General features: G+C 48.6%; 8 protein-coding genes across 8 annotated transcripts; 2 read left to right on the top strand and 6 right to left on the bottom strand.

The window, feature by feature from the left end:
* Positions 1-8: 8 nt before the first annotated feature.
* EV420DRAFT_622503 (uncharacterized protein) lies at positions 9-1167 on the top strand. The gene is made up of 4 exons (XM_060482835.1): positions 9-336; positions 384-663; positions 716-811; positions 862-1167. The coding sequence occupies exons 1-4, from the start codon at positions 197-199 to the stop codon at positions 988-990; spliced, it is 645 nt and encodes a 214-aa protein (XP_060328531.1). The 5' UTR covers positions 9-196; the 3' UTR covers positions 991-1167.
* On the bottom strand, positions 1168-2677 carry EV420DRAFT_622496 (uncharacterized protein). Its single transcript, XM_060482834.1, has 3 exons — positions 2396-2677; positions 2120-2336; positions 1168-2055 (listed from the first exon to the last, which is right to left on the bottom strand). Exons 1-3 carry the CDS (start codon positions 2578-2580, stop codon positions 1345-1347), a joined length of 1113 nt encoding a protein of 370 aa, XP_060328530.1. The 5' UTR covers positions 2581-2677; the 3' UTR covers positions 1168-1344.
* A 1785-nt stretch (positions 2678-4462) lies between these two features.
* On the bottom strand, positions 4463-7409 carry EV420DRAFT_1557010 (uncharacterized protein). Its single transcript, XM_060473683.1, has 10 exons — positions 7298-7409; positions 7167-7244; positions 7038-7117; positions 6923-6990; positions 6627-6870; positions 6045-6572; positions 5670-5999; positions 5183-5635; positions 4834-5133; positions 4463-4775 (listed from the first exon to the last, which is right to left on the bottom strand). The coding sequence occupies exons 1-10, from the start codon at positions 7344-7346 to the stop codon at positions 4719-4721; spliced, it is 2187 nt and encodes a 728-aa protein (XP_060328529.1). The 5' UTR covers positions 7347-7409; the 3' UTR covers positions 4463-4718.
* Positions 7410-7508: 99 nt separating this feature from the next.
* On the top strand, positions 7509-8762 carry EV420DRAFT_1645366 (uncharacterized protein; the record flags this gene model as incomplete). The annotated part of the gene is made up of 5 exons (XM_060477770.1): positions 7509-7760; positions 7815-7883; positions 7942-8041; positions 8088-8418; positions 8468-8762. 5 exons carry the CDS (start codon positions 7509-7511, stop codon positions 8760-8762), a joined length of 1047 nt encoding a protein of 348 aa, XP_060328528.1.
* A 763-nt stretch (positions 8763-9525) lies between these two features.
* Positions 9526-10241, bottom strand: EV420DRAFT_622442 (uncharacterized protein). Its single transcript, XM_060482833.1, has one exon. The coding sequence runs from the start codon at positions 10061-10063 to the stop codon at positions 9653-9655; it is 411 nt and encodes a 136-aa protein (XP_060328527.1). The 5' UTR covers positions 10064-10241; the 3' UTR covers positions 9526-9652.
* EV420DRAFT_622419 (uncharacterized protein) lies at positions 10214-11171 on the bottom strand. Its single transcript, XM_060482832.1, has 2 exons — positions 10633-11171; positions 10214-10584 (listed from the first exon to the last, which is right to left on the bottom strand). Exons 1-2 carry the CDS (start codon positions 11070-11072, stop codon positions 10317-10319), a joined length of 708 nt encoding a protein of 235 aa, XP_060328526.1. The 5' UTR covers positions 11073-11171; the 3' UTR covers positions 10214-10316.
* Positions 11172-11312: 141 nt separating this feature from the next.
* EV420DRAFT_1273200 (uncharacterized protein) lies at positions 11313-12233 on the bottom strand (the record flags this gene model as incomplete). The annotated part of the gene is made up of 2 exons (XM_060467746.1): positions 11313-11655; positions 11716-12233. 2 exons carry the CDS (start codon positions 12231-12233, stop codon positions 11313-11315), a joined length of 861 nt encoding a protein of 286 aa, XP_060328525.1.
* Positions 12234-13136: 903 nt separating this feature from the next.
* Positions 13137-16620, bottom strand: EV420DRAFT_1556998 (WD40-repeat-containing domain protein). The gene is made up of 9 exons (XM_060473682.1): positions 16475-16620; positions 16064-16226; positions 15064-15432; positions 14684-15011; positions 14511-14612; positions 14351-14462; positions 13747-14292; positions 13564-13696; positions 13137-13512 (listed from the first exon to the last, which is right to left on the bottom strand). Exons 1-9 carry the CDS (start codon positions 16493-16495, stop codon positions 13376-13378), a joined length of 1911 nt encoding a protein of 636 aa, XP_060328524.1. The 5' UTR covers positions 16496-16620; the 3' UTR covers positions 13137-13375.
* Positions 16621-17168: the final 548 nt, after the last annotated feature.

Genomic DNA, 17168 nt, shown 5'->3' with positions numbered 1-17168 from the left:
GAGGACGCGCTGACGACCAATCATACCATCCATAAAATTGCAGCTTCACCTCAACTTCACAGTATGGTGCGAAGGTGCATAGCTTTGGTACTCGTGGGGATGAAGAGGCTATGAGGTTTCACACGAATGTAAACGTTCCACACACGCTGCTTTTTCCGCACCTTCCTGCAACGTTTTCCAGTACATTCAGGTCGTCATGTCGCAGGTTCCAAATTTTCCATTAACGTCCATCGAGCGGCAGCTGAAAACGCATGCCATTTTATGCACGACTGGATTTTTGATTCTACTTCCTGTTGGTGTTTTGGTGCCCCGCTACACCAGAACCTATACGAAGAAGTGAGTAGCATCTTTCGTACACAAGACGAAGTCATATATGTGGATAGGTGGTTCCCTGTTCACTTGGCCATTCAATTATGCATCTCTGCTCCTGTCATTTTTGCGGGGTGGGCTCTTGGCCACAAGTCCGCTGGTCAACTTGGACTCCCACATTTCACGGATACACACCAGAAGGTTGCGCTAGCTTTGTTGATACTCTATATCGTACAGCTTGTATTGGGGTTGGGTATCCACTGGGTGAAACCTCGTTGGCTTTCCGGAAGACCACCTCAGAACTATGTACACGCCGTTCTTGGACTCATCATTCTGGTGTTGGCCGCGTATCAAGTATGTCTTCAACAATTAGGTTTTTCGCGTCCGCTTTTACTGACCACCGTAGGTCCATTACGGGCTGTATACTGAATGGGCCTTTGCTACTGGCGGATTGCATGTGGTTCCAGATTCTGCCAAGCAAGCATGGCTTGCGCTAGTTGTGGTTCGTTCATTCCGAAAGAAAGTGCGGAATTTTGATTGATACTTCGGCAGATATTCTGGGTCCTTTATGGGATGGGCCTGATACTTCTACCTCGGCAGTTCAAGCAGGAGAAGAGAATAGTCCGCCCTGACGATGGTATTCCTTTGGGTAGCGGATCTACTTTGGAAAACCGAGCGTGATATGCAACTGTTAAAGTGACACAAGGATGGTTATATTTTTATGCGACGGAAGATACAGAACTTTTGTAACTGTTACTCCTGACAATTTTCGTGGTAGTTACTGATACATATGGAAGTGGGAAACAGAAGAGATAGTTGGCTACAAAGGCCTTTCGCAGTGGGTATACGACCATGAAATAGAAAAACACAGAAGGTAGCATCGGGCGGACCAATACGCTCCGCTCTAAGAGATACTGCGGCTGATAAACCGAGGCGGTAATACAGTGAGTGTGTCAAGGCAGGGAGAGCAGACCGTAAGATCAGAAGAGAATCATGATGTATGAAGGAGAAAAGCATTCCAGGTTGGTAATGATGTTAAGCGTAGCGAGAATGAGAGCCGCTGCCTTCATGCTGATAATAAGCGGAAGGATCATCACCTTCCTGTTTTACCATCCATGGTAGAGTGCCAGTCCTTGGGTCCGCATCCACTGCGGAAAAAGGGTCATTGTGTCGATAAGGGGATGGATAGCTGGTGTTGTCGTCAGGAACGGGCGGTAATGAAAGATTATGCATCGCATAACGGTATTGACCAGCGGCAGGCCGCTGAGCGGAGTCAGGGCTCTGTTGCATCTGCGAATACTGCTGGGACCGGTTATGAAAACTGGTGATTGACGTGTTGGGATTGTCGACCGGCGACACGGGACTTAGGGATGGCGACTGACGGTGTTGATAACGCATCACCGTCGATGGATATGTCGAAGACGACATGTGCTCGTGAGGGCGGAAAGGACCGGAAGGTACCACGTCCCTTTGTTCTGATTGATGATACAAACGATGCTGCGACCGTGCTTGGATAACAGAAGGAGAAATCGGGATGCTGGGTGAGGTAGATGAAGGCGATACATTGCCCTGGGAATTTTTCATTGCAGACAGCACAAATTCAGGGAAGGATTCTCCATCAAGGAACAACGCTCCAACGAGTAACGCAGTCGAGTTGGATGCGGGAAATATCAGAATTCCCGAGGAAGGCGGAGCCTGGGGAAGGGCTTCCGGCGTACTAGCAGACGAAAGGGAAGCCAGAGCGACCTAAAACAGACCCAGAAGTTCAGTTTCTGATGGCCTAAAGATAATTTGGTATAATTTTTCTCACCATCTCGTTATCATACAGTATACGGGAAAGGTTTCTGAAGTTGGAGAGATTAACAGCATTCGTATTCGGGTCACGCAAACGATCAGGAAGGATGGTGCATAGAGGAGTGGGACTGCTTCTGTTCTGGCGGATATAAGATTGCACTTGCGACATTATTGACAGTGCGTATGGAGATGCCAGGGAAAACACCATGTGTGTTGGCCATGTATGAACGCGACTGGCGGCAGGATAGTTATCAATTATTGTGAAGCCCCGAAAACTAAGTAAATAACATACTTATCGCCATCAGTCTCAACAGCGGTGACCCTGATTTCTTGATTGCTGCTTTTATCAGAGGCCCGCATACCGCTGACAATCAATGTTCCTCGCCACGGATGCGTGAGGGCAGAGGTAGGTGCTGAAGCTTGAACAGCAGGAGGGGGGACGAAGGATTCAAGGTTAGAGGGCAGGCGGTACGTCATGATGGCAAAGAAAACAAATGATGATGGATGCGTAAGACAGAGGCAAAGAAAGGCAAAAGTGGGTTCAACGAGTGAGAGGGACGATGGTCGGAGGAACGAATGGTGAGGTTAGCTGCCTGCGCGTCTGAAAACTATCCGACCGAACACAAATGAAAGCGATGGTAGCCTTTGCAATGTAAGCAGGCTTTATAACAATGTTATCACTACTCGAAAAGGTTCAATCACCGTTCTGGAAATACGTTGAGGATGCGCTGATGTCAGTCGAGATGCCCGGATTAGCAAGTCCTCCCCCAACAGCAATGAATAATTGCCAGGTCAATTGTCATCTACGACGGACCGAGTATCCAAGGCCAATTTCGGTATTCTATCCAGGGCACATCTAGGGACCAGATGCAGTCCGGCATGGGACAGTCACTTTCTCGAAAGACAAAAAGTTAAAGGTTTGATTCAAGCAAAAACCATGGATACATAGATCTACGGCTGGAGATTATTAAAATTAAAAAGCGAACCAAGATGTGACCGACCTTGATCGCTACATCGTCAGTATGTACGGGGCATACCGCCAGGAGAAACCCGGTAGGCAGGTTCTTCAAAAAACATCCCGCTGATGTCCTGTGGCCAATACGAGTGCCTGGGAGACATATGGCCTAAAACTCAAAACGCCAATTCGGAAGCCTGAAAGCCTTCAGGAGGATAGCAATAGTGTCCCTACCAAGTCTGAGTACAGCGGCCACTTCACAAGTTGCTGGTCGCCTGCAATACATTATCTGGTCAAAGGCCAAATATCCACGTATATGAATGAGCAGAAAATGCTGTTAGATTCCATTTGAGTATAAGAATCCCGTTATCAGAGAGGAGAAATGAGTGCAAGGGGGTGTTGCTAAGATGGGGAGGCCGGTCTACAAAATCCACGTGGACTGATCAGCGTAGTACACGCGAGGCACACGTGCTCGTGGACTTCACGCCAGCGCCACGTTGTTAAGGCACCTCCGAGGACCTTTACGCTGGAATTCTGATTACTGACGTAGTTTTTGGCAAGTCGTCGTGCCAACTGAGAAGTGACGGCGAAGAGAAAAGAAATCTGCATACCGATACGCCTACGACACCCGAAATCGCCGTCGTTCATGATACATCTTTCGTTGAATTTATTGTTGGCGAGCTGTGGCGAGGTGGTTATACAATTTGTGCAGATACACTGGTCCTAAATAGAGTTAATCTGAAATCATTGATTGTTGTGGGAAATTGATTTATGTGATAAAAGAGATGACGATGACGACCCGCGGAAGCCTGTCGGTTCTCCTGATTCAAGTCGGCAAAAATGTGGCTTTGATTCCTGAACAATCCAGACTGGATGTAAGGTCAGGAACCAGTAGATCAGGAACGGCTTACCTACGCTCAACTCACAAGAACTCACACGATCATCGTTTCTCATTATTATGGCATTTAGTTTCGTATGCGTTGGGGATGTAATGAATAAGTCATTTGCTCAATGGTAGATGGTGTGGGTGTTTGGATTCAAGATGCTGTCGTAGATCAAATGCCCCCCGTTTCAATCACTACGTTTCATACTATGACGGTATAACGCACGACCGTCGCCGCCGCCGCCGGCGAGGAAAGTTTCGAGGAAGAAAGGTTTATTTAACCAGGGCAACGGATAACTCTTGCTACCAAATTCCGAACCTAAGTATCATTTGTGCTCTTTTTAATTTCCGAATGTAACGGCACAGATATAAGCAGCACTAGTTCGTAGTAACATTACGACTGTGTAAAGTTGTAAATCGATCATCCATCAGTGCCAAGTGGTCGGGAGATCCGCTACTTAAAAGGTATGCATAGGCATACACATTAGGATTCACATGCTCGAACGCTGGCTTCAGAACCTCTCCGCCGCACGTTGGCAGCTGTTACCAATGAAATAGATGTGCTAAGAAACAATACTACACGATACTATTTATACAGTCACCATACTAGAAAGTTGCTATGTAGGTTAAATATCTGCATATCTTTCACACCACGAATAGAAGTTAAATCAAAAGCGTAAATGAAGCGTAATGCAAAGTCCGTCCGAAAATTAATGCTGGGAGTCCGGAAGATCCCACGAATTCATACAATGAATTATCATCACCTACACTCCCTTTTCAAGACCGGAATACAGCCTTTCGCCCAGACGAGGGCGAAGGTCCAGCCGCTGTGACCTAGAACACGGACGGTAGTTTAATTTCACCGTCAGCCCGAAATAAAACATTAACTCACCTGACCCTCAAACTCATTGAAAATTACCATCTGCGCAGTCTTGAGGCGTTCAAACATGGCTTTGAGGCTTGATATAGTCGCTTCATCGGTACGTTTAGATGATCTTAGCTCAATGACCTCCTCCTCTGCTGCTTCAGCCCTGTCCTTGACACCCACCAGCTCATCACGCAAGGAGACCACTTGAATCTGCTCCTGTTCAAAGGACGACCGTGCTGCATTGGTCGCTGTAATCTGTGTATCCAGATCCGAACGAAGGCCGGAGAGTAAAGCTTGCGTCTCACGTAACGTGCCGGCGGCTGTCTCGTAACGAGAAGGTCTCCGTGCTGAGTGTGGTTCGTAGGTCAACTACTACTTGCTCCATTTCGCGTATGCGTGAATCCTTCTCAGCTCGCAGAGACTCTAGAGTATCATGCCCGTGGACAATGGTCTTGTGAAGATCTTCTTGCATAGTTTCGATCTTTTTCGAAGAGTCATCCAGAAGCAGAATCTTTGCCTGCAAAGTGGCAGAAAGATCCTTGATCTGGACATTTTTGGCTTCCAGTTCGGTTCCACAAGCTTTGAAAGAGGTGGTCAGCTCCGCCTGCTCCTTTTTGATCCTAGAAATGGCATCGAGGCGTTGAGAAGAAACCGCCTTCTCTTCGCTGAGAGCTTTCTCCATCTCAGCTTTGTAATGGTTAGTCTCCGTCAATAGGGCCGCCTTTTCGAATTTCAACGCGCCAGCCTCAGCTTTCGCCGTGGCTGCCTCTTCTTGAGCGAGTTTCAGATCATTACGCAAACTGTCTTGAGTGCTTTTGCTTTCATCCTTCGCTTGGTCGGTTTCCTTGCGTCAGTTTCACCAGAGCTGACTCCAACTGTTTGACTTGGTCTAGTAGAGCGGCATTTGTCGAGAGAAGTTCGACCTTGGAATTTTTCAGCAACGAGTTATCCGAACGCAGATTCTGAATGGAGCAGTTGAGATCATCGATGAGCGCGGCATTTTTCTGTGTCTCATCTTGCGCCGTCATCTTGAAGGCAGATAGTTGATGAGCAATGTCATCATTTTGCTTTGTTAATGCAGCATTTTTAGTACGGAACTCTTCAAGAACAGCACGGTGTTCATTGAGAGCTTTATTGGTATTTCGGAGATCCCCCGAACGTAGATCAAGATCACGTTGGAGGGCAGTGACCTGAAAAAGGTTAGATGGATGGATGTACCAACATTAATGATATACCTTGGCGTTCAGGACCGCTGCGGTCTCCACGGCGTCCAACGATTCCTGTCGATTGGTCCGACTGTCGTCCTCGTCGTCATTTCCAGTATGAGGCATCAAGGACGACGAAAATATGTCAGGGATGTCTGAATCATCCTCCCTCATGTTTCCATACTCCATATTTGGTGGAGAGCTGGGCGGAGTGGGGTGCCTGCTGATATCCGGTATGATGGTGCCCGACTGTGTACGTGTAACACCTCCCGGGTGCGTTCTACGGAGCCGCGCTGCATGGCATGGACTCATGGGCGTAGGCGGCTCGGTGCGGTTGCCCATTGGACTTTGCGGTCCGGAAGGCTCAGCCTGGCGACGTGCGTCTTCAAGCTCTGCACGAATGTAAGCTATTTCTTGTTCGCGCTCCTTCAGCTCTTCCTGTAGACGTTCGGATTCGATTGCACGGCCCTCCGCATCACTAAGATCAGTGAGTGGCGAGGTAGCGCGAAGAAGAGCGAGTTCGTGAGCTTTCTTTACCGAAGCTAATTCCGCCTTCAGCTGCAACGACGAAGGTGAGCACATGTCCTTTACGTTGACCGCGTCACAACTTACCTGTGCCTTTGTCATCTTAGATATAGGCGTTCTTTCAGCGTCCCGAGACACACGCATACGTTTGGCTCGCGGTCCGTTTGGCGAAGAAGGAGCATTGGTGTCGAGGACGGCTAGAGATTTTCTCAAAGGGCGCTTTGTACCACGATCTTTCACGGCCAGCCTGGTGACAAGATCTTCCTGGGCGGGAGATCCAAGCGTTCCAGGAGGTGCAGTCGAAAGGATGCTTCGGCGCGCTGCAGTAATTCTAGGAGATAATAAACACTTATGAGCTTGATTTATAGTACGGAAGAACTTACGCCTTCTTTCCGCGTGGTGTGAGCGTGACGCATCCTGGCCCAGACGCAATCAGGACACCGTCATCCTCCTAATGCAAAGTCGGCGGAGTGCGATGGAAGAAAAATGGCGACGCACCAGCTTGCCAACCGCCCTCCCTACCCAATTCGACCAGTTTGGTCCTAGTCTGTCGTTCTTCTTTTCGGCTATCTTTTTGACTGCGCGAACTAGTGAATATCGGCTTCACAACAAGACGAGGATCCTTACCATGTGCTCTGAGTGACACTAAATTAATTGCTTGCTTCTTGTGCTCCCTCTGTAGCTGCGTCATGGAAGTGAGAACACCTGCAGGGCATGCTGAGCAAAAGAGACAACGATAACAAAGAGTAAAAACGAACGCTCAGCGTAAGTGTATTTTGCCACTTTTGCAGATTTGACGGGGGCCATGGTAGAAGGTGAGAGAGAAACGAGACGATTTGTGGGCGACGCTCCTTTTTATATGCCAAGGCAGTGCTGCCGGGTTGAGACAACCACGCGTCATTATGACACGCGTTTATAACGTGCTAGTCATGTGACCCTTCGGTACCGACTCCTGCCCCGACGGCGGCAATGCCCGATTTAGATGGTCACAGTCCGCATGACATCGCGTCGCGTTTAGTCACATGTGTAACACCCCTCACCTCCAACCATGAATCGGGAGCAGACATTGGACAAAGCCCAAGCCTTCCAGGATCCTTTTCGAGAAATCCAGCATTGGAATTGCTCATCACTCTCAGACATTTGCTCAGGCAGCAGGCAGATGCAGAAGACGTAGAAGTGAAGGACCCCAGTATCATCGCTTCCGACGTCGCTGCCCAGATTGTGAAGTTCTCCGCTGCCAATTCACCAATATTCTTCTCTCACTCTGCAAGCTAGGCCTTTTTTCGGAAATTGAAATTTCAGTACCTCGAGCAGAATGCCAAAGACAAATATGTCAAGTCGATTGTCAGCAACATCGACGACTGCACCTATCGTTACAGCAGAAGACAACAGAAATATGAAGATTCTTAATGATCAAAGGAAAGAGAAGCTGAAAAGAGCTAAAACGAGGCTTGCTGAAGTGCAACAAAATATCAGGGTGTTGGCGCCATCAGTCGAAACGGGTGCGTGTCGTTCTCTTTTGCCGTTCAGATGTTAATAGATCACTAGATTACAATCGCGTCAAAGAGGCGTCATCACAGACTGCGGACTTGTCGAAAAAGATTATAGATGCGCGTCTTGCTCTTACTAGGTTGCGCCAATCACATCCCCAACCTAGGATGACGGTTCAATCGGCGGACCAGAAGCTAGCCGATCAAATCGTAGAAATGCAAGAGTTGACCGACAAAATAGAAGCGGTAACACAAAGGGTCAAGGAGGTGAAGGATAAAGTCAAGGGAGGAGCGCTAGAAGTGGAAAATCTGAGAATACAAAGAGCCGAAGCTGAAAAGAGTGTCAAAGTGGACGTAGACGACGGCAAATGGTTGCCCTTATATGACTGGTCAGTGTCTCGATACCGACATTTACCACCTGTTTGATCATTTTAATAGGTTCACAGCATCCCTGACACTCCATCGCTCTATTATCAATCTCACACAAATGGATAACGTCTCCGACAATGAAATACGGCTCACTTACAAAGTCGATCTATCACAATCCAAATCTCGAGACATATCGATAGCCCTCATTTTCGTTCCCGGTACCCGGAAACTAGCAGCGGTACAAGTTGGAGGCATAAACGACTTGCACATTGACGTCACCGAAATCATCGACGCCCACGTTCAGGTTAATGACGTGCAAGGAGTCGTGGCGGCAATTATAGCCAGAATCCGCAATGAAGCATGACGCGGGGTTATGTGTTAGGATTATTTCGCTATGGTCGGGGTGTATACTTATGTATTGTATATTATGTACAACTAGATTTCTTTGATTCACCGATGCTCAAAATTTTTCCTATATATGTTCAGCGGCTTATTCTCGTGCTTGCTTGCCAAGCTCTTTGGCTTCGGTCGGCAGTTATGCTGCAATGGGCAAGGTCCAGATTTATAAAATTCAACACCTCGCCTGTGCAGAAAACAGACGGCCCGCGACCAGGAAGTTCATCTAGGGCGATGGGGAGGGTTCTACGATCGCTACTCGCTAGGAAGAAAGCTAAAACAGATTACATCAAGTAACCATTCAATGAACATTTGCATGTCCGAGTTTACGAGATAGCAATGAGATATCAGAAACTACTAGCGCTGCGCCACACTTCAAAATAATTGGGTGCAAAGTGTATCAACTTGACGGGAAGGGACATCAATTTCTCGACTAGTTGTTCAGCATCGCTCAAGGATGTTCCTCTTTCCCTCTTGCTGTCTTTGCGTACTGGGAAGTGGGGCTAAATTGGGAGAACGAATTAAAGGCTCACGGGCCGCTCGCTCATAACGTCAGGGTCTTTATCCAGGCATTTCGGCCGACAAACAAAGTTGTTCATTATCATCCGGCACGGCCACAGAACTAAGGAGGATCCTTAAGGATGCTCTATGCTTAGGTCTCCACTACATCATTATTCCATAAATGAAGTTTCGACGAAACAAACCATCAATTCAATCACAGTTATGTTTATCCCCGAGCCGTGAAGTCAAGAATCATAGGTCATTAACATTAAATGAAGGTGATAATCATAATATGTCCGAAGAATAGTATCACTTATACTATATGCGTGAAAATCTCATTCAGCTGACTATCTGGTATCAGTAGCGCGACGTCCTCATGCGCCATGACCCACCGATGACCTTCTCTAGTCCCATGAATATATACTCGCGTTCCAGGAAATCAACTCTTTGGATCGCCTGACCATTTGGTCGCCTCTCGAAGGTAAGATTAATTCTGGCTCTATGGTCAGAAGTAATCTCCACGTTGTCGATATCACGACGCCGAACGTTGGTATGCAAAGAACGATCAATCTGTCGCAGGACATCTATGATCCTGATAGCATGCCCGTGAACCCCCCGGACTGTGATTTCCCAGGGAAGGAGGGGGTGGAAAATGCGCATATTGCTCACCGAAGGGTCGACGGCGACTTGATGAGAAATATCTACATCTAGAATGTGGTTTCCCGAGAGAACTATCGAATGATAGCTCTGTCGGAGGTCGTAATACATTGAACGCTCAGCACAAGACAAAAGAGGATGAAGTGCGACGTTTCGTGGACGGAAGCAGCCTGATTAGTTTCAGCTAGGTCCTTGAAAGGGACAGCGAGTCGCTTACAGCACAACAGAGAAATGCATGAAGACAAATAGAAACAGCCCTGGCCGTAGGGTCGACCAGGTCGATAGTCTGCTCTCCAGTCTTTGGGACGGGACTGTCGGGGACGTGTGCCCGGCAGTTGCACGAAGGTGTTTGGCGGGGGCTTTGTCAAACGCCTACGTGGTCTATGAGCAGTGTACGACTGGCGTCTGTCGGTTCGGTACAAGTTCCAGTAGCTTTGGGACGCTGACGTTGATGGGCGGACGAGTGCTTGCTACGTGTGGGCTTGAATGGTCGTGGATCAGGAGAAAACGCCTGACTCATTGGTCTCGCGGAGTAAGGGGGCGGCTGATTGAGTTCGTCAATATACTGTATATCAGGCGGCACGCTAAACCTGACATGCCGATAGTCCCGATTCCTTCGTCTGCCCGGGACCCTATCCAATGATTAAGCGTGGTCTTGTTGAGAAGAACATATAACATACCGGGAAAGATAACTCTGGTTATCGTTGCTGTAAACTGCGCTCAAAAAAGGTAGCCAGTCACTGATAGTGCACTTACAGAGGTCGATGTAGGGGATAGGAAGCCATGAGGATAGCAAGTTGTAGGATGCTTTCCAGCTCGCATCTCTTATGAAGTATCTGCGCCCATTGTCCACGAAAACAAAAAGAGAACAAGGGCACCTAGGGATTATCGTAGCCATTATATCCCTATCACCTTTATGCGCTTGTCTTCTTGTTATAGCTGTTGTGCGCCTACATGAGACCCGGATCACTATAACCATTATTGGATCGTGTCCCAGCGAGCCAGGCATCGCACCACACCGAGTGATACAAGGGTAGTCGCAGATATAACACCTTTGCAGGGCCAGATAAGACAGCATCTTGAAGAGAACCAATTGCTTGCTGGTTAATGTAGCAAGCATAAGAGCAAGAGGAGAGGGTTCTGAGAATGGCTAGCAGTTAAGGGTCTGCGCCTGAGAATCAATGATCCCAGGACCATAGGGTCCGGGAGCTAGAAGACAAGAGAAGATAGGGAAAAGGGACAAAAGAGCGCCCTCTCTCAGGTTACCGTGAGAGTGGTATCCAAAAAAGGTCGCCTATGCCATTATACCGACGCGGCACATGGGCCAGTTACAACAGCTCCTGGGTCTGGCAACGAAGCGTCAACCATACGTCGGCTTGCGCGTAGACCAGTATTTCCGTGCAAAGGCAATTTGTTTTCTGGAGCCACGCGCATCTTTGCTGATCCGTTTCAATTCCCCATATATTGCTTCCTTGACATCGATCATCTCATCTTCACAGATCACCTTCCATTCCCTCTTTGTCAAGTCCTCGCGCCTCTCCCCTCGGCCAAAGTCAATGACCCGAAAGCTAGGCGTCGAAGGTGATCGCATTGACGGAGGGGCACTCAACGGTCCTGGCTGTACGAGGACGTTCCGATCAAAGAACGAGCCTTGAGATACGCCACAACGGTGGATGCGGATTGCGAATGAGTATATGAGTTCTCTGAGGATGGCGACACACATGATAAGGCATCTATTCATCTAACAGACTAAAGAGGCATACCTGTCTTTGGGCGTCAATCGTTTCACATCAATAGGTGTACCGCACTCTTCCATAAGAAGGATAGGACTCAAAAGCCCTGTGTAATCTTGATGCACCGGTACGTAGAACCCATAGAATTTGGGAACCACGGCAGCCACAGGTACTATACCATCCCCATCATACGCAGCTTCCTCGAGGAAATGAAACCCGCTCCAATCCCTAGTAAGGTATTGGGGGATAGCACTATCATATAGCTTAGCTTCAATCCGAAGCATTTTATGCGACTCGTGATCGGACCGTGCCAGCTTGACAGCCACCTCGAATTGGCCGGACGATGATCGAGCTATTAAAGGCTTAGGTAGACGAAGTTTGCCTAGAAGGACCTTGGAATGGCTACCGGCACCTGCCCCGAGGTCTTTAGCAGAAGAGAGATCAAGATATGCAGTCCGTGGCTTCCGAGTGGCATGTATTGTGCCATGGATATCACTGTATATAGCGTTCTCTTTAAGGCGGGGAAACACTCGCTTGTACACCTTCATATTTGATGAAGAAGAATGTTCCGGTAAGAAGACAGTCTTCCCTTCGGGGTCTGCCACGAAGAGAACCTCTGGAAGCATTTTAGGCGGAACATGTTCTTCTAGCTTGACGATCTCTGGCTGCTGAGCGAATTGCACAGCAGGATCAAACGGCTGCATCAAGTGCGTTCTTCAACTATACCAAAAGTTGACTGTCTGGGTCTCATACCTGGTCACCTCCATCACGTCGATTCCAATTTGACGCTGCCTTCTGAGATTCGGAAAGATACGCTTCTGCAGTACTCGCCTGTCCGGAACCGAAGGGTTCATCGTGGTGGAAGGCAGTCAACTGGGGGAGAACCATCAATGAAGGCCACGGGGGAATCTCGCGCGGGTGGGGCACGGTACTGTCATGTTTCAAATCCAAAAAGTCCCGACTGAACGTTTTCTTGACAGATTGCTTGTTACCAGTGCTTCCGCGACTACTCCCGTCCGAGCCCCGCGACGTAAAACGTTGCAGGTCCTTCGCTTCGACTGCCCACCTAGCGCCGTCCGGGGACAGTACAGCAGCGTTGGCTTCCAACGGCATGGCAGTAAGGGAGTAGATAAAGGATCAAAGCCTCATTCCAGACACGATGCAGGGCATTGCAGTCATTTTAGAATTATCGGTCACGCTTGTGATTAGTGTGAGTGTAAATCAATGCAATGGGAAATCATGAGCACCTGGAATGTGCTTATCTGACGCAAAACAATTGTATCTTCGTGATGGGTAACATCCAATCCCATTTTGGCTTGAAAACGAATATCGCAGTGATACACGAAGCAGATAAAGGATGTCAGGACCAAGTCAGGATGACAGTTCATTTCCAAGGGTGGCATGATCGATGGTTGTTTACGGCTGTAGGTCCTTGTCTACCCTGAGCAAAACAGGTGTCAAAAAAATTTCTTCTATTGTAAACATTATTTCACAAATCTCAACAAATTCTACCAATACAAGCCGACTCCCTCTCTTTACTCCATAGAAAACATGACCACAAGGAGAAGGGGATCATTATCTCGGCGGGTACACCAAGAAGGTAAGTAAACAGGTCGTACATCATACATGGACATGGAAGAGAATATACAGCAGACAAACGATAGCGAGAAAACGTGACGTCCATGCTTAATTAGTGGTATAACTCCCTGGAATATTTGTCAGTTAACTTACATGACAACGAAAGAGAAAACTCACATATCCGAGCCTGCCAATCCCCACTCCCAGTCGCAAGAACACTCCCCGATGGACTCAAATCTATCGAGATGACTACAGCAAATGATGAGCGCCCGGAAAACGGTTTTTATCTCCTGAGCTTACCAGAATTCTTGTGTCCCTGAAGCATACACTGCACTAAAGCAGTCTGCGCATTCCAAAACTGCACCCCTCTATCCTTAGATCCCGAAACAACCCATTGACCATCGTGCGAAACCGCCACGGAAAGAACATAATCCTGCACCCAAACGTCAGTACGTCATAGAAACGTCCATGCAAGTGACAGACCTTATGTCCGGTGAAGTTCATCGTGCACTGGCTGCTCGCCTTCTCACTCTCCTTCCTTACCAGTACACCGGGTCCATTTACGGAACTGCCGTTCGCACCTTCCTTCCTGGATTTGACTCCGGAAGCACTCAGGCCACTGACATCCCAGTACTTCAACGTCTTGTCCAAACTTCCACTAACCAAGCCTTTCCCGTCAGGAGTAAAGGCCACACTATACACGCTATCCCGATGACCTCTCAACCTCTCTAACAACGTTCCCGTGGCCACGTCCCATATCCGCACTACCGTGTCCAAGCTACCTGCGGCAACGAATTGTCCATTTGGCGATATCGCCACAGATGTCACGCCCGCGTCATTATTCAACGAATCAGGGTCATTGATGGTAAGGACCTTGGATGTGCCATCCGTCATGTCCCAAATCCGCGCAGTTTTGTCGCCCGAGCCTGAGACGATCAGTCGGCCATCTTGAGAGAAGTCAAGCGAGTATATTTCCTGCTGATGGCCATCGAAGACGTTGCGGATTCGCTTTTTAGCAATGTCCCAGATCTATGAAGAGTTGAAGGTTGATATTGTAGAAAGGACGTGTAAGACACAAATAACATACTCGAATCTGTTTGTCTTCGGCGCCTGTCGCCAGGTATTTCCCGTCGGGACTGAAGCACACACTCCGAATATATAGATCCCCCGCCTTGCCGACAGTTTCGTCAAGGAGAACGCTGACAGTACACGTGAGATAACGTTAAAAGAACGTAGATAACACGTACCAAGTTTTCGCTCCGGTCTTCGTGTCATAAATTTGAGCGGTTCGATTACAGCCGGTCGCGAGATATTTGCCATCAGCCGAGAAGCGCACACAACAAACCACGCTGAAGAAGGACAATCAGTGACACGGCGATCAAAGCGAGATTCGGGGTCCACAGCGTCAGATTAGACGTACCTTTCATGCATCAGAGTATGCACCAGATTGACGTCTAAAACCCTTTTCACTTTGGGATTGAAAAGCGCAAACCAGTCACTACCCTCCTTCTTCAATTCTTGAGGGACATTTTGTGGGTCAATATCGTCGAGGAAACTCCCCGTACCACTGGTATTGGTGGGTAGAAGGGACCCCGACGAGACGTTCGGCGGATCAAGTACCATAGGTGACGCAGCGGCTGACGGTGGCCGTAATCCCTGAGATGGCATAGACGGAATTCCTGGACCAGACATAGTTTGCCCCGGTGGTGGTAATTTTGGCATGTTGGGAAGCGAAGGGCTATACATATCTAGATGCCAAGAAATTAGACTTTGGAACTGTAAGGTGCGGTGATGATATACCTCCACGTTCAGGCTTCATTCGGTCAGCTTTCAGGCGTTTCGCGTCCCGCTGGTCCATCAACCGCTCTCGTTCGCGCTGACTTTCGCGATCGAGAGGATCGCGGTCAGGGAGGCCATCCCTGCTATCTCGAGGACGGTTGAAAAATGGGTCGAAAGGACGACCGGGACCTATGGTGGTAGGGCCGGGACCCGGTGCCACCTGAGGGTGAGGCGTCGTTGCGTGCGGAGGGAGGTTTTGACGTAGCGCATGGAGTTCAGCGCGGGTTCGAGAAAGTTCCTCTTCGTACTGTTTGCGAATTTTGCCGTGTTGCGCCTCGAGATCATACAATGACTGCCGAATGATGTTGAGTTCATTGACTTGTCCTGATACTGTGAAAAGAGGCGCGTCAGTTTAGTATAGAGTAGGTGGGACCCCGTGATGGACGGCGTTCGTGGAAACCATGTAGCTTGCCAATACCCGTACGCTGGCTCTGGAGGGTAAATGTCACGGGTACATGGAAGCCGAAACCTGCATGGAACAACAGCCGACAGCCGGAGGATCTTCACACATGCACCCATAGCAGAGCACAGGTTGACCTTGGGTATCCCATCAACACTGTCAATTGCGGAGGCTGGAAGCAATGACGTACAGATAAAGAAATAGGCAGATGTTGCGAATAGAGAGATCTGAGGTTAAGTAGGCAAAACCATAAGCCCGATGATTTGGTAAATAGATTTTCGAAGACGCACAATAATAGAAAATGAACTCGGTGCCCGATCATACATACAGCCACCCCGTATGCAGAGCATAGAAACGACGACTGGAGATTCAGGCTGTTCATTGAGGCGAAGACAGCCGTCTCTCATATTCTACGGGAAGAGGACATGAGACTAGGAAACAAGATAAAGAGCAGCCACGTACATACATGAACTCTTTTGTTCTAGCGGAGCTTCGCAGCAAGAGGGCCACCAGCGTATCCATCCATCACGGGGGCAGAGAGAAAGAAGAAAGAAAACATACCCTTGTTCTCAAACTCGTCTCTCTGGGTGCGTGCGACGCCTAGTTCCGTGGCCAACAGATCGAATTCCTGCCTGATGACTTCAAACGATTCGTTCAAACGATTGGGATTGATCGGTTGGCTAGGGCCAGGAGCTGAGGGGCCCGAGGGCTGGAGACTTCGGTGCTGCAACATGGTGAGAGTCATTAGAAAAAGAAACGGAAACAAACTGGCAAGGCTGGGAAATAGGAAGGGCAGGACCACACGTGTCCGGCGAGACACCGGGAGATTAGGTCGCAGAATGTGTACACGCCCCTAAGAACGCGCCGTATAGACAAGTCCACTTTGTTGACGGAGATCACGATGATGGCGAGTCCGTCGCCGTGCCCGTTGGTGATTCGCTGCTTCCTAGCCTAGGCAAAAAGGAGACGTACATTGTAAATTGTGGACGACATACGACTATGACTTTTTTCCTTAAATTTCAACGACGGTTGTGAATGGATGTTGTGCTGGGCGGCGTCGCTGATGACGAGTACTGGTGGCGCTGACGACGAAAAGTGGGGATTTCTGTTGATCAGACTGCCTCCTTATAAGTCGTACCGGACATTCGGGAGTGTCCGGAAATAGCAGTACATTTCCACGAGCACTTGCCGCCGGTAGCCTTATTTGGATATCTTCTGAGCTTGAATCAGATCTCCCAGGCACTTCGGCGCAACAAATTCAAAGGTCCTTTGATTGGGCACGAAACTTTGAAAGCTGAAATGGAACAATGATGATCCCTGGGATCTTGCAAAGTCCCCTTTCAGACGCAGAACCCTGCGACCCTACATTCAATCATGTTGAAGCGGTATTCGGTTCATTGTGAGTGAATGTCTTCCTGGCCAGACTCATGTCAAGCAACGTTGTCAACTGTGTATCTTCTAGATTCGGAATCACGCCGTCTCGTGATTCTCGGTTTGTGTATGGAAACGAGTAAACGGTCTATATAGTATCGAAGTTTTGACAGTAAAAAAAGATTCCGCACAGAGATCTTACTAACCGTCACTGATGACGAGGACAGCAGATGACGACGAGCCGGGTCACCCCGGACTCCGGTAAAGTTCAGTATGAAACACGGCGAAAAACAGA

This window comes from Desarmillaria tabescens, assembly GCF_030435595.1.
Source record: "Desarmillaria tabescens strain CCBAS 213 chromosome Unknown EV420scaffold_28, whole genome shotgun sequence".
NCBI classification, from domain to species: Eukaryota; Fungi; Basidiomycota; class Agaricomycetes; order Agaricales; family Physalacriaceae; genus Desarmillaria; species Desarmillaria tabescens.
The sequence above is the reverse complement of the archived record's forward strand: the minus strand, read 5'-3'. Positions and strand labels throughout refer to the sequence as shown.

Coding starts and splice junctions, on each gene's coding strand:
- EV420DRAFT_622503 (XM_060482835.1), top strand. CDS start 197: ATGTCGCAGGTTCCAAATTTTCCATTAACGTCCATCGAGCGGCAGCTG. Junction 664..715: donor TGGTGTTGGCCGCGTATCAA/GTATGTCTTCAA, acceptor TGACCACCGTAG/GTCCATTACGGGCTGTATAC. Junction 812..861: donor CATGGCTTGCGCTAGTTGTG/GTTCGTTCATTC, acceptor ATACTTCGGCAG/ATATTCTGGGTCCTTTATGG.
- EV420DRAFT_622496 (XM_060482834.1), bottom strand. CDS start 2,580: ATGACGTACCGCCTGCCCTCTAACCTTGAATCCTTCGTCCCCCCTCCT. Junction 2,337..2,395: donor GTTGAGACTGATGGCGATAA/GTATGTTATTTA, acceptor TCCTGCCGCCAG/TCGCGTTCATACATGGCCAA. Junction 2,056..2,119: donor TACTGTATGATAACGAGATG/GTGAGAAAAATT, acceptor GGTCTGTTTTAG/GTCGCTCTGGCTTCCCTTTC.
- EV420DRAFT_1557010 (XM_060473683.1), bottom strand. CDS start 7,346: ATGGCCCCCGTCAAATCTGCAAAAGTGGCAAAATACACTTACGCTGAG. Junction 6,000..6,044: donor CAGCGGTCCTGAACGCCAAG/GTATATCATTAA, acceptor AACCTTTTTCAG/GTCACTGCCCTCCAACGTGA. Junction 4,776..4,833: donor TCAATGAGTTTGAGGGTCAG/GTGAGTTAATGT, acceptor TCCGTGTTCTAG/GTCACAGCGGCTGGACCTTC.
- EV420DRAFT_622442 (XM_060482833.1), bottom strand. CDS start 10,063: ATGTATTACGACCTCCGACAGAGCTATCATTCGATAGTTCTCTCGGGA.
- EV420DRAFT_622419 (XM_060482832.1), bottom strand. CDS start 11,072: ATGCTTGCTACATTAACCAGCAAGCAATTGGTTCTCTTCAAGATGCTG. Junction 10,585..10,632: donor AACCAGAGTTATCTTTCCCG/GTATGTTATATG, acceptor ATCATTGGATAG/GGTCCCGGGCAGACGAAGGA.
- EV420DRAFT_1556998 (XM_060473682.1), bottom strand. CDS start 16,495: ATGTCGTCCACAATTTACAAT. Junction 14,613..14,683: donor CATACTCTGATGCATGAAAG/GTACGTCTAATC, acceptor GTCCTTCTTCAG/CGTGGTTTGTTGTGTGCGCT. Junction 13,697..13,746: donor TGAACTTCACCGGACATAAG/GTCTGTCACTTG, acceptor GTTTGGGTGCAG/GATTATGTTCTTTCCGTGGC.